This window comes from Dendrobates tinctorius, unplaced genomic scaffold (assembly GCF_039654945.1).
Source record: "Dendrobates tinctorius isolate UK_male_01 unplaced genomic scaffold, ASM3965494v1 ptg000098l, whole genome shotgun sequence".
Taxonomy (NCBI): Eukaryota; Metazoa; Chordata; class Amphibia; order Anura; family Dendrobatidae; genus Dendrobates; species Dendrobates tinctorius.
In genome coordinates, this window is record NW_027361766.1 from 16589773 (window position 1) to 16612475 (window position 22703).

At 43.0% G+C, this 22703-nt stretch overlaps 1 protein-coding gene across 1 annotated transcript in view; it reads right to left on the minus strand.

Annotated features, from left to right (window-relative positions):
- GUCA1B (guanylate cyclase activator 1B) overlaps positions 1–15633 on the minus strand; it is a 35129-nt gene extending 19496 nt beyond the window's left edge. The window contains exon 1 of the mRNA XM_073587127.1: positions 15235–15633. Coding sequence (XP_073443228.1) covers positions 15235–15435 — 201 coding nt within the window. The 5' untranslated portion in view covers positions 15436–15633. The remainder of the gene's footprint in view (positions 1–15234) is intronic.
- Between the last annotated feature and the right edge of the window lie 7070 nt (positions 15634–22703).

A 22703-nucleotide genomic window follows, 5' to 3' on the forward strand; every position in this document is an offset into this window, starting at 1 on the left:
AGTTCAGACAGGGGCATATCAGGCCGTCCTCCTTTGAAGGAGGACCAAATTCCCGTGGTTACCCTATGTAATCCTCGCCTGATTGCCGCAGTGGATGGCAAACCGCTACAGGAGACTGTCACCTTGGTCACTGAGGAAGTGGAGTTACAAGTTGGAGCCTCACATCGAGAGAAAATAGCTTTTTACGTTTTGCCCAAGCTCTCCCATGTGATTCAACTCGGCCTCCCTTGGTTAAGGACTCATGAGCCTGTCCTAGACTGGTCTTCAGGAGAGGTACTCCGCTGGGGCCACACATGCCAAGCTCGCTGCCTGACTCCAGTCCCTCCTGCGGCCACTCCTCGGTCACCTCCTGACCTTGCGGGCCTTCCTTCAGCCTACAGCCGCCACTGTATACTCACCCGGCCTCCACTCCCGCGCCGCAGCTCTCCGCCGTCCGACATCCACGGCGGTCCCTTCTGACAGGTCCGCGGCCGATGGCGTCTCTGCATGCAATGCGCATGTGCCATAGGCCGCCTCCCTCCTGTCACTTATAGTAAGGCAATGCCCTGACCCAGAAGCACCACCAGACCAATGGCAGTTCAGACAGAGGCATATCAGGCCGTCCTCCTTTGAGGGAGGTGCCTGATCGTTGTGTTTGCTAACACACTAGGTCCTGCTTCCTCGTGTTCCTGCCGCAGGTTCTCAGTCCTGTACTCCGTGGTTTGTGCCGCAGTCTCACAGTCCTGTACTCCTGTGTTCCTGCTTCGTCCTGCTATCTATTCTCCAGCTCTGCAGTCCTACTCCAGTCCTGCCTCTCGTGTTCCTGCTCAATCCTGCTATCTATGCTCCAGCCCTGCAGTCCTACTCCAGTCCTGCCTCCCGTGTTCCTGCTCCGTCCTGCTATCTAAACTCCAGCCCTGCAGTCCTACTCCGGTCCTGCCTCCCGTGTTCCTGCTCCGTCCTGCTGTCTAGGCTCCAGTCCCGCAGTCCTATTCCGGTCCTGTCTCCAGTTATCCTGCTCCGTCCTGCTGTCTATACTCCAGTCCCACAACCCCACTCTGGTCTTATCTCCTACAGTCTCGTGCTCCTACTCCAGTCCATTCTGAGCCGCCCCTTTCGGTACTGGCTATCGTGGTACCCGAAACCCTGGGCCTGCTCCTAACGATCCCTGTATAGGGGTCGGCCCCTCGGTGCCACGATCCAGAGGGTCCACTCCTGGAGATTATCCTCATCCGACCAGCTGTGATAACAAAAATGACATCACATTTGGAGAGTTTTCCATATGTAGGCCCCTCTAAGTCCATTTAAATCTTAAAGGTCTCTGAAGAAACAGGATTTGCAAAGGTCTTGAAACCTTTAACCATTCTATCATATTAACAAAATAAAATTAAGTTAAAGAATAATGCACATGTAAAGTAGACATATGGGAAATGTTATTTATTATTTTGTACAGCATGACTTACTGATTTAGAGATATAAAAATTGAAAATTTGAAAATTGCTAAATTTTAAAAATTTTAGCCAAACCTGATATTTTCACAAATAAATGCAACATATATCAACCTAAATTTGCCAATAACATAAAATACAATATGTCATGAAAAACTAATCTCAGAACCACTGGAATATGTTGAAGCATTTCAGAGTTGTTACCTCATGAGGTTGCATTGGTCAGATTCGAAAAATCTGCTTGGTCATTAAGGTCAAAGTTATCTCTGTCACTAAGGGTTTAACATCTGGCGGTGATGTAACTAGAACACTGAGGACATATAGCTGATCCGTTGCAGTGGCCACACTTTGTCTGAGCCAAATTCAAAGAAACAGTGACTAGCGCAACTAAAGAGAAATGGCACCTATCCATGACAATTTTATTTCCTCACCTTCCAGGACCCATTAATATGGGCTATAAATTTCCAAAAAACAGTAATCATTGCATTCATTTGTATTTTCTAAAACAATATTACACATTAAATAATACTAGAAGCAAAATTCCAATGACAGTAGTCAGAGGAAAAAGAAAAGATCCAATAATAATAAAAACTCAATATTTATTAATAATGCATAAAAATACAATTTCAAAGAATTAAAAAAGCAGAAAAAATGTCTGCAGCTGATTTAAGTTGTTGTCCATGTTGCTATTTTGCAACTCCATCAGATGAGTTAGCACACCATTGGTTTCTCACCATTTTTACCAGTTAAGACCCTATTGTGCTTGTATTTGCTCCCCAATTTTCTACGCTACTATCTCCTATCTCAGTATTGGGATAATCTGTATTCGCTGAAGACATATTACTTGTGAATTGAGGATTTTGAGAATGAAAGATTCATCCAGCAGGAGAAAGAAGCAGATTGCGCTCATAAGATATATTACAAAATTTCTTATTTTCATGTGTACTATTGATTTATAAAAAAGAATTTAAAATCCGGTTACTAAAAATTCACTGTTCCAAATTATTATGCATACCAGAGTTTCCAAACATTTTGGAGGTTGCAAAGAACTGACCAGTCATCTGTTGAATTTGCAGCATTAAGAGGTCACATTTACTAAAATCAAAAGCTTTTTCAATCGAAACCATCTTAGGCCAAGTCAGCACAGGAACCCTTCTTTAATACCACCTTCCAGTGGCGTAACACTAGAGTCTGATGGGCCACGGCACAGGATTTGGACTGAGACCCCCCTCATCCTGTTATACATATATATATATATATATATATATATCTGTGAAATCAACCTGTCCAGTTATGAATCAACACTGATTGTGATTTTTGTGAATCAATTTCTCCTGCTGTTGTGCAAATGGCACAGAGAACAGGTAGAAATGAAAGGCAATTAGCAAGACAACCCCTATTAAGGAATGGTTCTGCAAGGGGTGAACACAGACTATTTCTCTGTTCTCTTGGGAAGCAGGGTAACCCGATCGCAGGGGAGCGCAAAGGAAAGGGAGAAGCTTGAAAGGTTTTCTTCTTTATTAAGTTCCACTACGTGTTTCAACGGATAACCTCCGTCTTCATCAGGTGGCAAGTACAGGAAGTGGGGGAGAGGAAGCATAAAAAGGGCTGGCAGCCAATCACAATTAAGGTGCAATCATTGAGTAGGAGGCATAATTAAAATAAAAGGAGGAAAAGAGCAATTACATGGGCATAATATAAAACACAATTATAACAATAAAATGAAGGGAAATAAATAAGACAATATATGAATATGCTGAATAAAATATTATAATAAAATATACTAAAAAAGGGGCATAGTTAAATCACTTTTTCAATAATAAGATTTAACCCCTCAGGTGCTAAAGTGCCGAGTTTAAAAATCTAGGAGCTCTCTCTTCTTATTAAAGCCGCATAACGGTCCGGGGTCTCTGCTGGTATCTGATCAATTATAGTGAGTGAACTTTAAGTCTTTGTTATGTGTTACAAGGAAATATTTTGACAGACTATGCATTAGATATCCATTACGGATATTCTGGCGGTGTTTGTTCATCCTCACATGCATAGTCTGTATTGTTCTCCCAACATATTGCAGCATTCAATCAGGGATACAACATAACAGGACTGACAGCTCACATGGCAATTGATAGTGAAACTTGAACCCGTGGTGTGTGACCGAAAAACTAATGTTCCATTATTAATGGACATACAGCATAAACATTTGGCTGTTTTACATGAAAAGCAGCCTGGATTGGGAAGTGTCCGGGGATGAGAAGAAGTTAAGGTTCTACGAGTTGTGTTGCTGGGGACAACAAGGTTGCAACGGGTACGATTTTTTCTAAAAATGGTTCTTGGTTGTGCAGGAATGTGCATTGATAAAACTGGATGTGTTCTTAAAATGATCCAATATTTTTTCAAAAGGTTGCGTACCACCCCATGCAAATGATTAAAAGTGGAGATAAAACTCCATTTAGTAAAATCAGGGGAATCATCAAGCCTACTTTTCCTATTTTTAATACGCACAATGCAATCTTTTTGTGTAAGAGCTCTGGCTTTTGTAAATGCATCAGAGACCAATTCTTTGGGATACCCTTTGTTCTTAAAACGATTTTTCAAAATAACAGCTTCTCTAAGAAAATCACTGTCTTTTGTGCAGTTTTTCCTTATCCTCCAGTACTGTCCGTAGCAGAGACCCCGGACCGTTATGCGGCTTTAATAAGAATAGAGAGCTACTGGATTTTTAAACTCTGCACTTTAGCACCTGAGGGGTTAAATCTTATTATTGAAAAAGTCATTTAACTATACCCCTTTTTTAGTATATTTTAAAATATTTTATTCAGTATTTTCATATATTGTCATATATTTCCCTTCATTTTATTGTTATACAGTGGGGCAAAAAAGTATTTAGTCAGTCAGCAATAGTGCAAGTTCCACCACTTAAAAAGATGAGAGGCGTCTGTAATTTACATCATAGGTAGACCTCAGCTAAGGGAGACAAACTGAGAAAAAAAAATCCAGAAAATCACATTGTCTGTTTTTTTTTCATTTTATTTGCATATTATGGTGGAAAATAAGTATTTGGTCAGAAACAAGCAATCAAGATTTCTGGCTCTCACAGACCTGTAACTTCTTCTTTAAGAGTCTCCTCTTTCCTCCACTCATTACCTGTAGTAATGGCACCTGTTTAAACTTGTTATCAGTATAAAAAGACACCTGTGCACACCCTCAAACAGTCTGACTCCAAACTCCACTATGGTGAAGACCAAAGAGCTGTCAAAGGACACCAGAAACAAAATTGTAGCCCTGCACCAGGCTGGGAAGGCTGAATCTGCAATAGCCAACCAGCTTGGAGTGAAGAAATCAACTGTGGGAGCAATAATTAGAAAATGGAAGACATACAAGACCACTGATAATCTCCCTCGATCTGGTGCTCCACGCAAAATCCCACCCCGTGGGGTCAGAATGATCACAAGAACGGTGAGCAAAAATCCCAGAACCACGCTGTTTCTCTGCAAAGGGGCCAGGACGACTGATCCGGGTACATGAAAGAATGAATGGGGCCATGTATCGTGAGATTTTGAGTGCAAACCTCCTTCCATCAGCAAGGGCATTGAAGATGAAACGTGGCTGGGTCTTTCAACATGACAATGATCCAAAGCACACCGCCAGGGCAACGAAGGAGTGGCTTCGTAAGAAGCATTTCAAGGTCCTGGAGTGGCCTAGCCAGTCTCCAGATCTCAACCCTATAGAAAACCTTTGGAGGGAGTTGAAAGTCCGTGTTGCCAAGCGAAAAGCCAAAAACATCACTGCTCTAGAGGAGATCTGCATGGAGGAATGGGCCAACATACCAACAACAGTGTGTGGCAACCTTGTGAAGACTTACAGAAAACGTTTGACCTCTGTCATTGCCAACAAAGGATATATCACAAAGTATTGAGATGAAATTTTGTTTCTGACCAAATACTTATTTTCCACCATAATATGCAAATAAAATGAAAAAAAAACAGACAATGTGATTTTCTGGATTTTTTTTTCTCAGTTTGTCTCCCATAGTTGAGGTCTACCTATGATGTAAATTACAGACGCCTCTCATGTTTTTAAGTGGTGGAACTTGCACTATTGCTGACTGACTAAATACTTTTTTGCCCCACTGTAATTGTGTTTTATATTATGCCCATGTAATTGCTCTTTTCCTCCTTTTATTTTAATTATGCCTCCTACTCAAGTGTCGCTAATGATTGCACCTTAATTGTGATTGGCTTTCAGCCCTTTTTATGCTCCCTCTCCCCCACTTCCTGTACTTGCCACCTGATGAAGACGGAGGTTAGCTGTTGAAACGCGTAGTGGAACTTAATAAAGAAGAAAACCTTTCAAGCTTCTCCCTTTTCTTTGCGCTCCCCTGTGATCGGGTTACCCTGCTTCCCATGTTTATATCCTCTCTAGAGGCACCCGAAAGGAGCAGCATCGGATTACTATTACCAGCGCCCTGAGACCTTTCAGCCGGGCGCTTCATATATCTGTCTCACTCTGACTATTTCATATTTCTCTGTTCTCATCCTTCTTGGCTGTCGTTTTGGTCACTTTTGCATTTTGTCATTGCGCTCACTCCAGGGGTAGCATGAAGCATGTCTACAACCCACAAAAGTTTCTAAGGTAGTGCGAGCTGTGGCAAGAAGTGTAGCTGTGTATGTCAGCACAGCGTCCAGAGCATGGAGCAGAGCAGATATCAGGAGACAGGCTAGTACACCAGGAGACACGGAGGGGGCCATAGGAGGGCAACAATCTAGCAGCAGGACCACTACTTCCTCCTTTGTGCAAGGAGGAAGTGCCAGAGCCCTGCAAAATGACTTCCAGGGGCCACAAATATCCATGTGTCTGCTCAATCTGTCAGAAGCAGACTCCATAAGAGTGGTATGAGGGCCTGACGTTCACAAGTGGGCATTGCGCTTACAGCCCAACATCGTGCAGGGTGATTGGCTTTTGCCAGATAACATCAAGATTGGCAGATTCGAAATTGGCACCCTGTGCTCTTCACGGATGAGAGCAGGTTCACACTGAGCACATGTGATAGACGTGACATAGTCTGGAGAATGTTCTGCTGCCTGCAACATCCTCCAGCATGACCGGTTTGGCATTGGGTTAGTAATGGTGTGGGGACTCGGGAGACATTTCTTTGGAGGGTTGTACAGCCCTCCATGTGCTAGCCAGAGGTACCCTAACTGCCATTAGGTACCAGGATGAGATCCTCAGACCCATTGTGAGACCATATGCAGGTGCCATGGGCCCTTGGTTCCTTTTGATGCATGACAATGCTAGGCCTCATGTGGCTGAAGTGTGTCAGCATGAAGGCATTCATGCTATGGACTGTTCTGCCCATTCCCCAACCCCATCTGAATCCAATAAAGCACATCTGGGACATCATGTCTCGTTCCATCCACCAACGTCACGTTACACCACATACTGTCCAGGAGTTGACTGATGCTTTAATCCAGGTGTGCGAGGAGATCCCTCAGGAGAATATCTGCTGCCTAATCAGAAGCATGCCCAGGAGTTGTAGGGAGGTTATGCAGGTGTAAGCAGGTTGCGGGATGCAGTGACACAAGGGAGGCAGAGCAAGGGTTAACAAGCTAACAATTTAAATGGAATAATAGAGAAACTCCTCACAGGGAGAAAACAGTTAAATTGAAAAAGGGGAAATTGAAATGTAACAACAGTCCAGTAATCAAACTTATCATGTCTTTAAGGTCCTCTGTCGCATGTGATCCGGTGGGATTTTATTACTGCTTGGTGGTCAAAAAGGGGAACATACATTAGTTTATGATGGCAGGTGGGGGACATAATTACTGTAGGGGCTAATCAGGGGACATTATTACTGCGGTAATATAATTTACTTTATAGAATACTTTTTCCCATGGGGTAAAAAAGGAAGGTCCTGTTTCTGTGTAGGGCGGCTCTATGTCACTTTTTTTTCCTCATCTGGTGTAGTGTATAAGTCGAGGAATGTGCTAAACAAGTGATCAGCTATTGGTAACTGTGTGTAATTTTTTTTTTGCAGAGAGGAGTCCTGGTTGGCAGAAGTGATGGTGGTCTGTGCCAAAACAAGTAAAGTGAAGATGAAAAACTTCACCTAGCAACGTCAATGGTAAGTCAGCAAGTTATCTGTACACTGACACTATACACTATATACTATATACAGAGCTCCTGTGTATAATGTCCCCAGTTATCACTGTATTACCTGTACACTGACACTATAAACACAGCTCCTATGTATAATGTCACTGGTGATCTCTGTATTACCGGAATACTATACACTATATACAAAGCTGTTGACTTATGTGTTTTACTCTGTCTTTATTGTGTGTACAAGTCTTAAATGTAAAGTGCTGTGGAAAATGTTGGTACTATAGCAATAAAAATTATTATTATTATTATGATCAGCACGGCTGAGTGTGCATGTGCTGTTAATGGAAAAATTCAGTGGCTTATTTCTAGTGAGAACAAAAAGGAACAGAGCTCCTGTATATAATGTCACTAGTGATCACTGTGGTATCTGTACACTGGCTCTATATACAGAGCTCCTGTGTATAATGTCACTGGTGGTCACTGTATTACCTATACACTGCATACTATATACAGAGCTCCTGTGTATAATGTCACTGGTGATCACTGTATTACCTGTACACTGCTTACTAAATACAGAGTTCCTGTGTATAATGTCACTGGTGATCACTGTATTACCTGTACACTGCTTACTATATACAGAGCTCCTGTGTATAATGTCACTGGTGATCACTGTGTTAACCTGTACACTGCGCTTACTATATGCAGAGATCCTGTGTATCATGTCACCAGTGGTAATAACAGCGTTGTTTGTATTGCAGTCTTTATTAATGATCAGTATTGTTCCTTGTATGTGGTATTATTCAGTCACTATGTGGTGGTAATGTATGGTATGGATATTGTGTGGTGGTATTTATCTTTTGTATCTGGTATTATTCAATCAATATGTGGTGGTAATATGTAGTCCAGTCATGGTATGGCAGTAGTTCTCCCTTGTATGTGGTATTACTGGTTTTGCTATAGTGGATTGTGTTGTGCATGGTGGTCATTTGTTCTCTCTGATAATAATTAGAAGACGATTGTTTATTTCCATTAGCACTTTAACCCCCGGCACACTAAGATCAAACATGATCACAGCTTTCCGGTGGCATAGGGAGGCATCATGCAGGGAGAGGGCTCCCTGCGTGCTTCCCTGACACCCTCAGAACAATGCGATATGATTGCATTGTTCCGAGGGCCTCCTCCCTGCAGCCCCCCGGATCCAAGATGGCTGCGGGGACCTTCCGGGTCCTGCAGGGAGGTGGCTTGTCAGTGCCTGCTGAGAGCAGGCACCGGCAAGCCTCCTGCACTGCCTGTCAGATCGCTGATCTGAAACAGTGCTCTGAAAAGTGTCAGATCAGTGATCTGACACTATATAGTGATGTCCTACCCTGGGACGAAGTAAAAAAAAAAAAAAATTAACATGTGTAAAAATATTTTTTAAAAATTCCTAAAAAAGAAAAAAATAAACATTGTTCCAAAAAATACATTTCTTTATGTAAATAAAAAAAACAAGAAAAGTACACATATTTAGCATCACTGCGCCCGTAATGACCCGCCCTATAAAACTGTCCCACTAGTTAACCACTTTAATGAACCCCTTAAAAAAAGGCAAATAAACAATGCTTTATCATCATACCACCGAACAAAATGTGCAATAACACGCGATCAAAAAGATGGATATAAATAAACATGGTACTCCTAAAAACGTCATCTTGTCCCGCAAAAAATGAGCTGCCATACAGAGTCATCAGCAAAAAAATAAAAAAGTTATAGCTCGCAAAATAAAGCGATGCAAAAATAATTATTTTTTATATAAAATTATTTTTATTGTATAAAAGCGCCAAACATAAAAAAAGATATAAATGAGGTATCGCTGTAATCGTACTAACACAAAGTATAAAACTTCTTTATCAATTTTACCACTCGCACAACGGTATAAACGCCCCCTCCCCAAAAAAAAGAAAGAAATTAATGAATTGCTGGTTTTTGTTCATTCTGCCTTCCAAAAATCGTAATAAAAAGCGATCAAAAAATGTCATGTGCCAGAAAATGGTACCAATAAAAACGTCAACTTGTCCCGCAAAAAAACAAGACCTCACATGACTCTGTGGGCCAAAATATGGAAAAATTATAGCTCTCAAAATGTGGTGATGCAAAAACTATTTTTTGCAATAAAAAGCATCTTTTAGCGTGTGACAGCTGCCAAACATAAAAATCCGCTATAAATAGTAAATCATACCCCCCTTTATCACCCCCTTAGTTAGGGAAAAATAATAAAATTAAAAAAATGTATTTATTTTCCTTTTCCCATTAGGGTTAAAGTTAGGGTTAGGGTTGAGGCTAAAGTTAGGGTTAGGGTTGGGACTAAAGTTAGGGTTGGAGCTAAAGTTAGGGTTAGGGTTGGGGATAGAGTTAGGGTTGGGGCTAAAGTTAGGTTTGTGGTTAGGGTTGGGATTAGGGTTAGGGGTGTGTTGGGGTTAGGGTTGAAGTTAGAATTGGGGGCTTTCCACTGTTTAGGCACATCAAGGGCTCTCCAAATGCATCTTGGCGTCTGATCTCAATTCCAGCCAATTCTGCGTTGAAAAAGACAAATGGTGCTCCTTCCCTTCCGAGCTCTGCCATGCGCCAAAACAGTGGTTTACCCCCACATATTGGGTATACTCAGGACAAATTGCACAATAACTCTTGGGGTCCAAATTCTTCTGTTACCCTTGGGAAAATAAAAAATTGGGGGCGACAATATCATTTTTGTGGAAAAAAAATAAGATTTTTTTATTTTTATTGCTCTATGTTATAAACTTCTGTGAAACACTGTTAGGGCCTGCAGAACGCACCAAATAATATAAGAGGAGATATGAGGTGCGTTCGCAGCCCAGGGTCCACCGTGCAGAGATGGAACCTGCTGCTGAGTAATGGCGGAACAAGATGATGGATGAACGCTTGCTCACACGTGGGTTAACTTCACCCAGTGTGAATGGAAACGAACTCTGTTGCTTCACAGAGCCGCTAAAACAAATGCCGGAGCCTGTTGAACTCACAGAGGTCGGCTGGGTGAGCGTTAATTAAAGGTCCCAGAGGCACAGAACTAGAGTTCCTCTAGACCATCAGTGCTCGGCGCCGCAGCTGCAGTGCCAGCAAAAGGACGGAATATATAATTACGCCAAGTGTGCACAGTACCGCTTCGGCGGACACCACTAACCACCCAGAGTGGGGAGGAAAGCGCTAGAGTTGCGCACGGCGCGGCACTGGCGGCTACTGCTACCTGGCGCGGTACAACAGTGCCCTGAGCCGAGAGGCACAATCAGATGCTAGAAAGTGCAGAGGACTGGGATGCACTGTGGCATATAACCTAGCCACTGTAAGGCACTGACCCTAACAACAGATACAACCAAGGGTAGGGGATTTATCATGAGTTATTTGCAGTATCAGGCATCCATCATCATACACACCATAAGCCACAAGTCTATACTAGCGGACATGCAACTCTTTTATAGCGGCGTCCTTCCAGGACCTTCCCAGTGGACCAATCCAAGCAGGAATGGGACCTGCGCATGTGACCTCTGACCTCCAATGAGAGGTCGTCCCACGAGCATGCTCAGTAGGGGAAAAGCAGGACTTAGTCCCAGGAGCGTCTGCTGGCTACTGACTCATGCATGATACAATAGCAGAGCCAGGAGGAGCAACCAGACACTTATCATTAACCTGAGCAAGGCGCTGGGACCGACTTCTCTGCTGAGCAGCCTCCTCTCCGGGGGTCTAGTTTCCAAAATGGGGTCACTTGTGGGGGTTTCCACTGTTTAGGCACATCAGGGGCTCTCCAAACGCAACATGATGCCCACAGACCATTCCATCAATGTCTGCAATCCAAAACATCACTACTTCCCATCTGAGCCCCGATGTGTACCCATACAGTAGTTTTCTACCACATATAGGGTATCTGCCTACTTAGAACAAATTGGACAACAACTCTTGTGGTCCAAATTCTTCTGTTACCCTTGGGAAATAAAAAATTGTGGAGTAAAAGATCATGTTTGTGGAAAAAATGATTTTTTTATTTTCACACTCGGGCATTATAAACTTTAGTGAAACACCTGGGGGCTCAAATTTCTCACCACACATCTAGACAAGTTCCTTGGGGGGTCTAGTTTCCAAAACGGGGTCATTTGTGGGGGGTTTCCACTGTTCACGCACATCAGGGACTGTCCAAACGCGACATGGCGTTCAATCTCAATTCCAGGCAATTTTCCATTGAAAAAGTCAAACGGCGCTCCTTCCCTTCCAAGCTCTGCTATGTGCCAAAACAGTGGTTCCCCCCCACATATAGGGCATCAGCGTACTCAGGTGCAAGAAAAAAAAAGTGTTCAGCTCACCCTTTATACTTCCATGTTACTTTCAAGCACAGGCCACAGCTCTGTCAGGCAGTAGACAAAATACGGAAGGACGGTCAAGCTCAAAAGGGTAAAATCCAAAACATTTTCTTTCGATATCCATAAAATAGGTATGCAGAATGCAAAAATGCATGAATCCGATCGGAAAACCGGAGGGAAGGTTGAGGAGACACTGTACGAGTTCTTAAACTCAGTATCATGCCATGTGCAGAAACAGTGGTTCCCCCCACATATAGGGATATAGGGTATCAGCGTACTCAGGACAAATTACACAATAACTTTTGGGGTCCAATTTCTTCTTTTACCCTTGAGAAAATAAAAAAAATGGACCTGAAGGTATTTTTTGGTGAAAAAAGTTAAATGTTCATTTTTAACATTCAAAAGATTCCTGTGAAGCACCTGAAGGATTAATAAACTTCTTGAATGTGGTTTTGAGTACCTTGAGGGGTGCAGTTTTTAGAATGGTGTCACTTTGGGTATTTTCTATCATATAGACCCCTCAAAGTGACTTCAAATGTGATGTGGTCCCTAAAAAAAAATGGTGTTGTAAAAATGAGAAATCGCTGGTCAACTTTTAACCCTTATAACTTCCTAACAAAAAAAAATTTGGGAAATGTTGCTTAAGCATTTTGTGTGACATATCTCTGTGATTTTAGGGCACGAAAATTCAAAGTTGTAAAATTGTGAAATTTTCTAAATTTTTACCAAATTTCCATTTTTTCACAAATAAACGCAAGTCATATCAAAGAAATTTTACCACTATCATGAAGTACAATATGTCTCGAGAAAACAACGTTAGAATCACCAGGATCCATGGAAGCGTTCCAGAGTTATTACCTCATAAAGGTACAGTGGTCAGAATTGTAAAAATTGTCCCGGTCATTAATGTGCAAACCACCCTTGGGGGTTAAGGGGTTAATGTAACCTACCGTAATTGTACATCCCAGTTAAGGTGAGCACAGTAGATGAGCAGGAACATCCTGTGCATTACAGTCAATGCTCCACTATAACAGGGATAGCGGCTTACAGATATTTGCATATCACTGTTAAGGGCCTTTTACACATAGCGATATTGCTAAAGCGTCATCAATTTTGTGACACAGCAGCGATATCACTAGCGATATCGCTACATGTGACACTCACCTCCGACTGGCTCCCCCGCTGGTTATCGGTGATGGCGCAAGAACGTCCTGGGCCGTTTTCTCGTCGTCGGTTTCCTGCTGGCGCCGACGAGCGAGCCATGGACGTGGGTAGAAGAAGTCATCATCGCCGCGTCTGCCAGGTAAGTGACGACCGCCGACCGCTGCTGCAACGCTAGTGAGATTTGCCTGTTTGGCAGCTCACTAGCGACCATTTACCATGTAACGGGGCCTTTAGTTGGGTCTCTAGTGTCAATTCCATCTGTGGGCCCCAGACACCCAATCTGGTACTGGTCGCGAATGATCAATTTGATGAAAACACCTACACCAGTAAATAATAAAGAGAAACAAGCCCACATTGTTGAGAAACCTAAAGTGACTAGGACTGAAAAGCATACATAAAATTGCACAATAGTCATAATGAATTTGGGATAAAAATAAAAGAAACAAAACCGAAATTTGAAAAAAAAAGGTATCAAATGAATGGTGATGAATCCGTGCCAAAGGGTATTAGAAAGTAGAATATCATTTATACGATGAATAAATTATATTTTCAAAAAACATCTTTGTTTAGAATAAAAAGGAAAATATATTAAATTAATATATTTATATTAAATTAATATATTTTGCAGTGAAATCGATTTAAGATGACATTGACAACCCATAATTGAAATGAAATGTGGTCATCCAAGAGGTGGTCTTCTCAAGATGGTCAGTATGCATAATGGATGGATTGGATGGAGGTGTAGAAATAATGTCTATAGATTTGTAATGTGATTAAAAAAATGTTTCTCTCATGGCTGGTCATGAACCCTGTGACAGTTTGGACACCCACATACGTATTAGACCCATTTAAAATATTTCCAAATATTTTAAATTATGTCCCCATCTATATCAAAAGCAGATGTTGGGGGAAAGAAGGAACGAGATGCTGGATTTCATTTTGGACATAAAGGATCCTTATTTCCCCCAACAATCAATTGCCCGGGGTCTCTATACACATTAGACTGTTGGTCAAACCTTGTTTAATGTGTATGAGGGCCTGTAGTGTGTCCTGAAGATGTTTCAGATAATTTCCCCCTGATTATGTTTAAGGTTAATATATCACATCTGCTCGAACAGGACCTGTGTGTAAAACGATTTCCATTAACCCGTTGTCTGACTAAAGCAATGATGGGAATGCAACTCTAAAATCCATCTGTGCTGGGTTTTAGTAGTTCTTTTAAAAAATCTTTCATGTGAGAAAAATGTGATGTGCCACATATGCTCAGATCAGACATCTCAGCTTTTGTAAGGGATAAGGAGCTACAGTAGGTTTCCAGTACTAATCTCAATGTCCTGGTTGTGTTTAATCGCTTATCTGGTTTTAAACTCAATTTTATTCCACATTTATGTGCATAGATATCTACTTGCTTGTGTTCGGACTTAAGGCCCTTTTACATTTAGCGATGCACCAGCGATCCGACCAGCGATCCGACCCGGTCAGGATCGCTGGTGCATCGCTAAATGATCGCTAGTGAGCTTTCATACAGAAAGACCTCACAGCGATGCAGCAGCGACGCAGCGCACGATACTTACCATTCACACACAGCGATCCAGACGTCCTCCCGCCCGCGTCCAGCGTCGCTCGTCGTCACAGCAGGAAGTCTCAGCAGGAAGCGCCCGACGAGAAATGGAGCCGAACATTCTCGCGCGATCAGCGATAACCAGCGGGGGAGCCGGTCGCTGGTAAGTATCACACATAGCGATATCGCTAGCAATATCGCTATAACGTCACAAAACCAGTGACGTTTTAGCGATATTGCTAGCGATATCGCTTAGTGTAAAACCCCCTTTAGGGCTCACTCAGATGACTGTATTATACATTTGCTTGCTGTCTGAGTGTAAAGTGGAGAGCACATACAGCACGTGAACGAATGTTATCATTAGAGCTGTTCAAACAGAAGTTTTTTCTCATGGACTGAACATCAATGTGAAAAAAATTGGAATATGCTCTAGTGTCTTCTGTATTCTGGAGGAAACTCGCCTATACAAATCTATGAAAAAAATATGGATCCCATATGGATGTATTGCAATTATTAACATAGGAAACTGTATTTGATCACATACAATACAGATGAAAATCATGAATTTTTTTCTAGATGAAAATTAGACAATTTTTCTTATTCTCATCTCAAACCTGGCCTTAAGAGCACTTACCCCATTTTTATCGAAGGCTCTGAACATGTGCTCCACATAATCTGCTGCTTCTTGATTGTCCGCCACTCCAAAGAAACGCTTAAATTCATGCATAAAAAGAGTCCCACTAGGACACTCTACAACAAACTTCTTATACCATTCCTGGAGCTCCGCCACATCTATTTCCACCCGGTCAGACTCCTCACTGAGGTACTGCCCCATCTTCAGAAATTCGGCACTTTCTCTTCTCAGTCTCTCTATCCTTCTTCACTGAATGACCCTGTGACCTTATGTTTGTCTTCAAAAATGAGCCAATTTTAATATGCGTCCACCCATACAGCTTTGTTGCCCGGCCTCCACAATCCACATTCCTAGTGTTTATTTCTTGTGGAATAGGGAAAAAAAGAGAATAAAGGTCCAATTGTTCTTTTCCTCAATTTCTAAGAAAAAAATGCTTAGATGAACACCAGCTTTCTCATTCTGTGTGTCAAAATCTTTCTGTAAAGTAAGATGAAAAAAATGAAGGTACCCAGTTTCTTTAGAGTTCTTATTTAAGTCGGGTTGGATTTTGTAGATGTACTTACAATCCACACATATTTAATATGTCCAGCTGATATTGTGTTTCTTGACACATCTCTTGTGATTCATCTAATAACAGATGACTATAAAAACAGAAATCAAAAGAGAAACGAAATCGTGTTACTATTAGAAATCAGAAAATGTTGTTAGCCTGCTATGCGCCTTTCAGTAGTTATGTTCCTATTCCCAGATAATACTCTGATCTGCACAAGGAGACAATGGAGGGGGCTGACTACATTAGACTAAATACAACATGTGTTGTCAGATAGGGATAAGAAGATCTAAGATCATTAGAAGATTCTCATAAGGACTTAGATGTCTCATGTCTTGCGTTTGTTAAAGGTACAGCACAGCCTGTAAGTGGCTCCACTGCTCTACACGTAAAATAGTAAGTATGATTTCAGAATTTTTTCATGTAATATAGTGCGTAGTGTACAGAAGAGAAGGAGATATGACATGATATGATTGTATAGTAACACCAGAAGGAGGTCCCATCATGATTGTTACCATGGGACCAACCCCTTCATGTACACACATGGTCAAAATTGTTGGTACCCCTCGTTTAATGACAGAAAAACCCACAATGGTCACAGAAAAAACTTGAATCTGACAAAAGTAATAATAAATCAAAAATCTATGAAAATGAGCAAATGAAAGTCAGTCATTGCTTTTCAACCATGCTTCCACAGAATTTAAAAAAAATAAAACTTCTGAAATAGGCCTGGACAGATATGATGGTATGCCTGAAAATAATGTGACAAAAGGGACATGTTAAAGCAAGGTGTGTCCACTAATTGGCATCACAGGTGTCTACAATTTTGTAATCAGTGAGTGGCCTGTATAGAGGGCTACAGATACTCACTGTGCTGTTTGGTGACATGGTGTGTATCGCACTCAACATGGACCAGAGGAAGCAAAGGAAAGAGTTGTCTCAGGAGAATAGAATGAAAATTATAGACAAACATGTTAAAAGGTAAAAGTTATAAGACCATCTCCAAGCAGCTTGATGTTCCTGTGACTACAGTTGCCCATATTATTCAGAAATGTAAGCTCCATGGGACTGTAGCCAACCTCCCTGGACGTGGCCACAGGAGGAAAATTGATGACAAATTGACAAATCAAAGAGATGGATAATACGAATGGTAACAAGAATGCACAGAAAAACTTCTAAACAGATTAAAGGTGAACTTCAAGCTAAAGGAACATCAGTGTCACATCGCACTATCCGTCATTGTATGAGGCAAAGTGGACTTCATAGGAGACAACCAAGGAGGACACCATGGTTGAAAAAAAATAACAAAAAAGCCAGACTGGAATTTGCCAAACTACATGTTGACAAGCCACAAAGCTTCTGGGAGAATGTCCTATATACAGATGAGACAAAAATGGAACTTTTTGGCAAGGCACATCAGCTCTATGTTCACAGATTGAAAAATGAAGCATATCAAGAAAAGAACACTGTCCCTACTGTGAAACATGGAGGCACCTCTGTTATGCTCTGGGTCTGAATATGGCACAGGGTGTCTAGAATCTGTGCAGGGTACAATGAAATCTCAAGACTATCATGGGATTCTAGAGAGAAATGTGCTGCCCAGTGTCTGAAAGCTTTGTCTCAGTCACAGGTCATGAGTCTTGCAACAGGATAATGACTCAAAACACACAGCTAAAAACACCCAAGAATGGATAAGAGGGAAAACATTTGACTATTCTGAAGTGGCCTTCTATGAGCCATGACCTAAATCCTATTGAGCATCTTTGGAAAGAGCTGAAACATGTCACCTGGAAAAGGCAACCTTCAAACAGGAGACAATTGGAGCAGTTTGCTCTTGAGGAGTGGGCCAAAATACCTGTCGTGAAGTGCGAAAGTCTCATTGACAGTTACTGGAATCATTTGATTGCAGTGATTGCCTCAAACAGTTGTGCAACAAAATATTGAGTTAAGGGTACCATCATTTCTGTCCAGGCCTAATTTAAAAAAAAAAAAAAAATACTGTGGAAGCATGGTTGAAAATGAATGTCTGACTTTCATTTGTTAATTTTCATAGATTTTTTATTTATTATTACTTTTGTCTGATTCAAGTTATTTCTGCCACCATTGTGGGTTTTTCTGTCATTAAACGAGGAGTACCAAAAATTTTGACCATGTGTGTAAACCTGTGGAGATTTCTCCTAAATCTAAAGTTGGCCATACACATTAGATGACCATCAGCCAAACAATGCTTTTGGATGATTGTTTATCCGACAGCCATCTTGACTGTCGTTCCACTGACACTCCAGTGTTCTCTATGACATCTCTGCCCGTGGCTTATCTCTGGGATAACAAATAATCGTCAGCCCAAAATCAGTCATGCCTGATCAATATTTCTCCTGACAATCAATTGGCGGATTCTGCAGCTTTCGAGTCCTCTTTAGTCAGTGACCATAATGCAGAGTCTTCAATATTCATGAGCTGTGGCCCCAGACACCCAACTGCCTCCAACTTACAGCTATTTTCCTAGGTACAGTATAAAGAGACAGCTGCAAATTAGTGGCATGTAACTAGCCAGAGTGCCAACTCATAAAATGCCATGTGAACTCATCAGCCACTCTGAAAAAGCAGCTCAACTTCATCTTAATAAAAAGAAAACTGCACAGTGAGATGTCGGGATACACAGACTGTTATACTGTTTGGAGAGGATAAGAAAGAAGGAGAAATGAGCAGCACATTGATAGTGCAAGGAGACATTGAAAGATCGTTCTGAGCTAAGAAGTCTTTTACCTTAGCCCAAAGCTGGACTCACATCTACACAGTTCAGTACTGCTGTATAATGTCCTGCATGCAACTGTTGCCTTAAGGGGGTTTTACACATAGCGATATCGCTAGCAATGTCGCTAAAACGTCACTGATTTTGTGACGTTATAGCGATATCGCTAGCGATATCGCTATGTGTGATACTTACCTCCGACCGGCTCCCCCGCTGTCTGTCGCTGATCGCGCGAGATCGGGCGGCTCCATTTCTCGTCGTCTCCTTCCTGCTGGGCTTCCTGCTGTGTGAGACGAGCGACGCGTGGAGGCGGGCGGGAGGACGTCAGGATCGTTGTGTGTGAAAGGTGAGTATCGTGCGCTGCGTCGCTGCTGCATCGCTGTGAGATCTTTCTGTATGAAAGCTCACTAGTGATCATTTAGCGATGCACCAGCGATCCTGACCGGGTCGGATCGCTGGTCGGATCGCTGGTGCATCGCTAAATGTAAAAGGGCCTTTACTCAGTGTGCTTGTAATGCCGGTGTGTTTGTACCTTGTTTCACTGGCGTTACTTTACATGTCTGTGCTCTTACCCTTTGCTCCTTTCCCCCTAACCAGCTGGGATACTGTTGACTGTTGATTGTATGAATTCTGCTCAGTTCCCTGCTCTGCTGCGTAGCTGTACATGTGTTGTAGAGTCTTTGTTCTGCTGCATGACTATCCACGTGTGTGGTCCCTGGCTGCCGCTGTGGAAGCTATCCACGGGTTGCTAGGTCCTCTGCAGCTGGTACATGGCTTTCCATGTGTGTCCAGGCTTGCAGCCGCTGCCAGGTGTCTTAGGCCTCAGTTCCTGTGCTGGCTATGCTGTACTGGTTTCTGTCTATGCTTAGGGTGCGCATGGCCACACCTTTCCCTCTTTTATTAGGGGCAGTGTGTGCTCTTCAATTACTTTACCCAGCCTATTGCTGAAGGGTACCTCTTATTTAAAGTTCCTTTTCCCTGTTGGGCGTTGCCAGAGCGTCTCATTAGTTTGCAAAACCTAGCCATGTGTGTTTGGTCCAGCATGATGCTCCTGGTCTGCCTTGTATTCAGCTCCTGTTCTGCCTGTTATCAGTTCTGGGAAAGCTGATGTCTTTGTCCCTGGACCTGTCCTGTAAGTGTTGGTACTAAAGTCCTTGCCCTTGAATAGGAATTCCTGCTGTGTGATGTTCCTGAAGTCCTTCTGTGTTTTGATCCATGTATCCAGTGACTGTGAGTTTCCTGTAACCTATGTCTTGAAAATAAACCTGTGTTTGTCTTCTGAAGATGGAGTCCGGTGTTCCTGCTGAGCGTCTACAGCTCAACCTACTATGCGGTTCCAGCTCCGTCCAGCTCCGGTCCGATTCTGTGGTGCTTGCACCTTACCACTTGAGTTCCTTTCTAGGTTGTTTCTGTTCTCTGGAGCCTGACAACCGTTGCCTGGTGCCTGGATCCTGACTACCTCTGCCTGGTGCCTGGAGCCTGACGACTGCTGCCTGGTGCCTGGAGCCTGACTACCTCTCCCGGGTTTCTGGAACCTGACTGTCTCTGCCTGGTGCCTGGAGCCTGACTGTCTCTGCCTCGTGCCTGGAGCCTGACGACTGATGACCGTCGTCTGGTGCCTTGAATTTGACGACCGCTGCTCGATGTTCTTCCGGTTTCCCTGATATTCTGTCAGTGTCCCTGATGTCCTGCCATTCTTTGTCTGGAGCCGTATCTGTTGTCCAGAGTCCAGATGTCCTGTGCTCATCCTAAATGTCCAGCCTGTGTCCAGATATCCAATCCATAGTCCTGGTGGTCCAGCCTGTGTTTCTGAGTCGGTCCTACTTGTGTTCCTGGATGGGCTCTTCCTCCGTGTTCCTGGGGAGTTTCCAGCCTTGTTTCCCAGTGATAGCTCTACCTGTGTGTCCTGGATCTGACCAGCCGCTGTCCTGAGTTGCTATATTGATGTTCCTAGACCTGTGCTGTCCGTGTTTTGCCTGTGTCCCGATGTCCGGCCTGTTCTCTTGGGTCCATCCTGTGAATACGTCTGTCCAAGGGTGGTGTCTGATGTTCTCCTGCTGGGCCTGTACTATGCCTGAGGGAGAGGTTCTGATATGCCCATGCCAGATGACCCTGGACTGCATCAACCCGTGATGACATCTTCCCTTCGTCTGTAAGGAAATGTAGGGTGCACCAAATGTCAGTGTATACTGTATATATAAGGGTGCAAACACCTTGCATGGAATGATCCATGAAACCAAAAAAAAGAGAAAAGACCAAGCAAAAAATTGGTATGCTAACCAAATAAATGCATGAAAAATGAATGTATAAATAATGTTTTTATTACGAGAAACAAGACACACGATTAAAAACCAATTAAAACAAGACAATGAATGTCACAATACCACAAGTCCAGATACAGCATATAACCTTGAATGGTATGATAGTCCCCCTATACAAATAGAAAATAAAACAAGAAATAAAGCCTGTCAGAATATACTCGTACTGTGGGGAAATGAATATATGATCATAGATGGAAAACCCACAGATGAACTAAAAAATAACCACTGACAGAGCACACAAAAGAGATGATTAACAAGAAACAAGAAGTGATGAACGCCAGAGCCAGGAGAATATGGTAATCAATGGCCCATACTCACTACACATCCAGAGACATGTCCTCCTTGCCTCCTTAGCTTATTTTGGCTCCCTACACGCACTTTTTCCAACCGTCTTTTCTCTTTTTTTGATCTCTTCCCTTCGTCTGACATGTGCTGTCCTGTGATGTTCACCCTTGCTTGACGTGTGGAATCGGGAGCCTATCATTGTAATGCCATGTTTCTGTATGGTGACTTTGTTTAGTAAACTTTATGTTTCTTTATACCTGATGTTGTGCAGTGTCATCTAGTCCTGCATGTTACCATCTTGCTCACATGCTCAGCTGCCATAGACCCTCGTCGCTGCCCTTCCCTAGTCTGGGTAGGCCCAGGTTCCCCTCCTGTGGTCCAGTGGGTCAACATTCTATTACCACTTGGGACGCACGCCCCACGTTGTCATGGCCTGGCGACGTGGAAGCGTAAGCTACGGTAAGTAAGCTAAGCAGTGTCCGTCGTTGCTAAAATTAACATGAAAAGCAGGAAGCAATTTCTGTGTGCTATACTGATTATTGGAGACATCATAGCAGGTAGTTTTCTCCCACCAGCTCAGAGCAATAGCAAATTAAAGGAAATCAATCAGAAGATTTTTGCTATGCCATCTGAGAGCAGCATGATGTAGGTGCTAAGAGTCTGATTCCAGCGATGTGTCACTTACTGGCAGGGTCAGACTGGCCCACTAGAGAACCAGAGAATTCTCCAGTGGGCCCAGGCACTGACATCTGCTGGCATACAGGGGCCCCCAGCCGGTGGCGTGTCACAAATAGCAGCCGGCACACTACGGAGCTGCTATGAGGCCCGTGAGTCAGGGGGGCCTGCCTGGCGGAGCAGCAGCGGTGATGCAGCAGGTGACAGGAGGCAGGAGCTGACTGCTGCAGCTAAAGCCTGTGCCCACTGCTAAAGATAAATGAATACTACTCCCCATGCCCATGGGTGTGGAGAGGAGTGAATATTTGGTTTCTTTACTAAAGAGAATGAATATTCACTCCTCTCCACGGCCATAAGTATGGGGAGCAGTGAATATTCATTTCTCTTTAGCAGCGGGCACAGGCTTTAGCCACAGCAGCCAGCTTCACTATTGCTGCCCTCCCAGCGCATGCTGCATTCAACAGTTGAAGGCAATAATGGAGGCGATGGTGTCAGATGATGCTCCCTCCCCCATCATTCCCCTCTGCCGCTCACACAGCCAGTAAGCGATGACATCACTTCATCGCGCACCATGCTGTGCATGCTGGGCAGATGACAGGGCAGCTGCTGAGACCTGAGCACAGCCATGATCAGCAGGGGAGCGACAAGGAGAGGTGAGTATTGTGGGTTTTTTTGGTTTTGTTTTTTTTTTATATAAACTAGTGAGTGAGTACTGATGGTCATAATACTGTGCAGGGGACAACATTATATTCTATGGAGGGGGGCTGTATTATACTCTATGAGCATCTACATTATATTCTATGGTGGCTGCATTATACCCTATGAGGGGACTACATTATGCTCTGAGGGGGCTACATTATATTCTATGGAGAGTTGCATTATACCC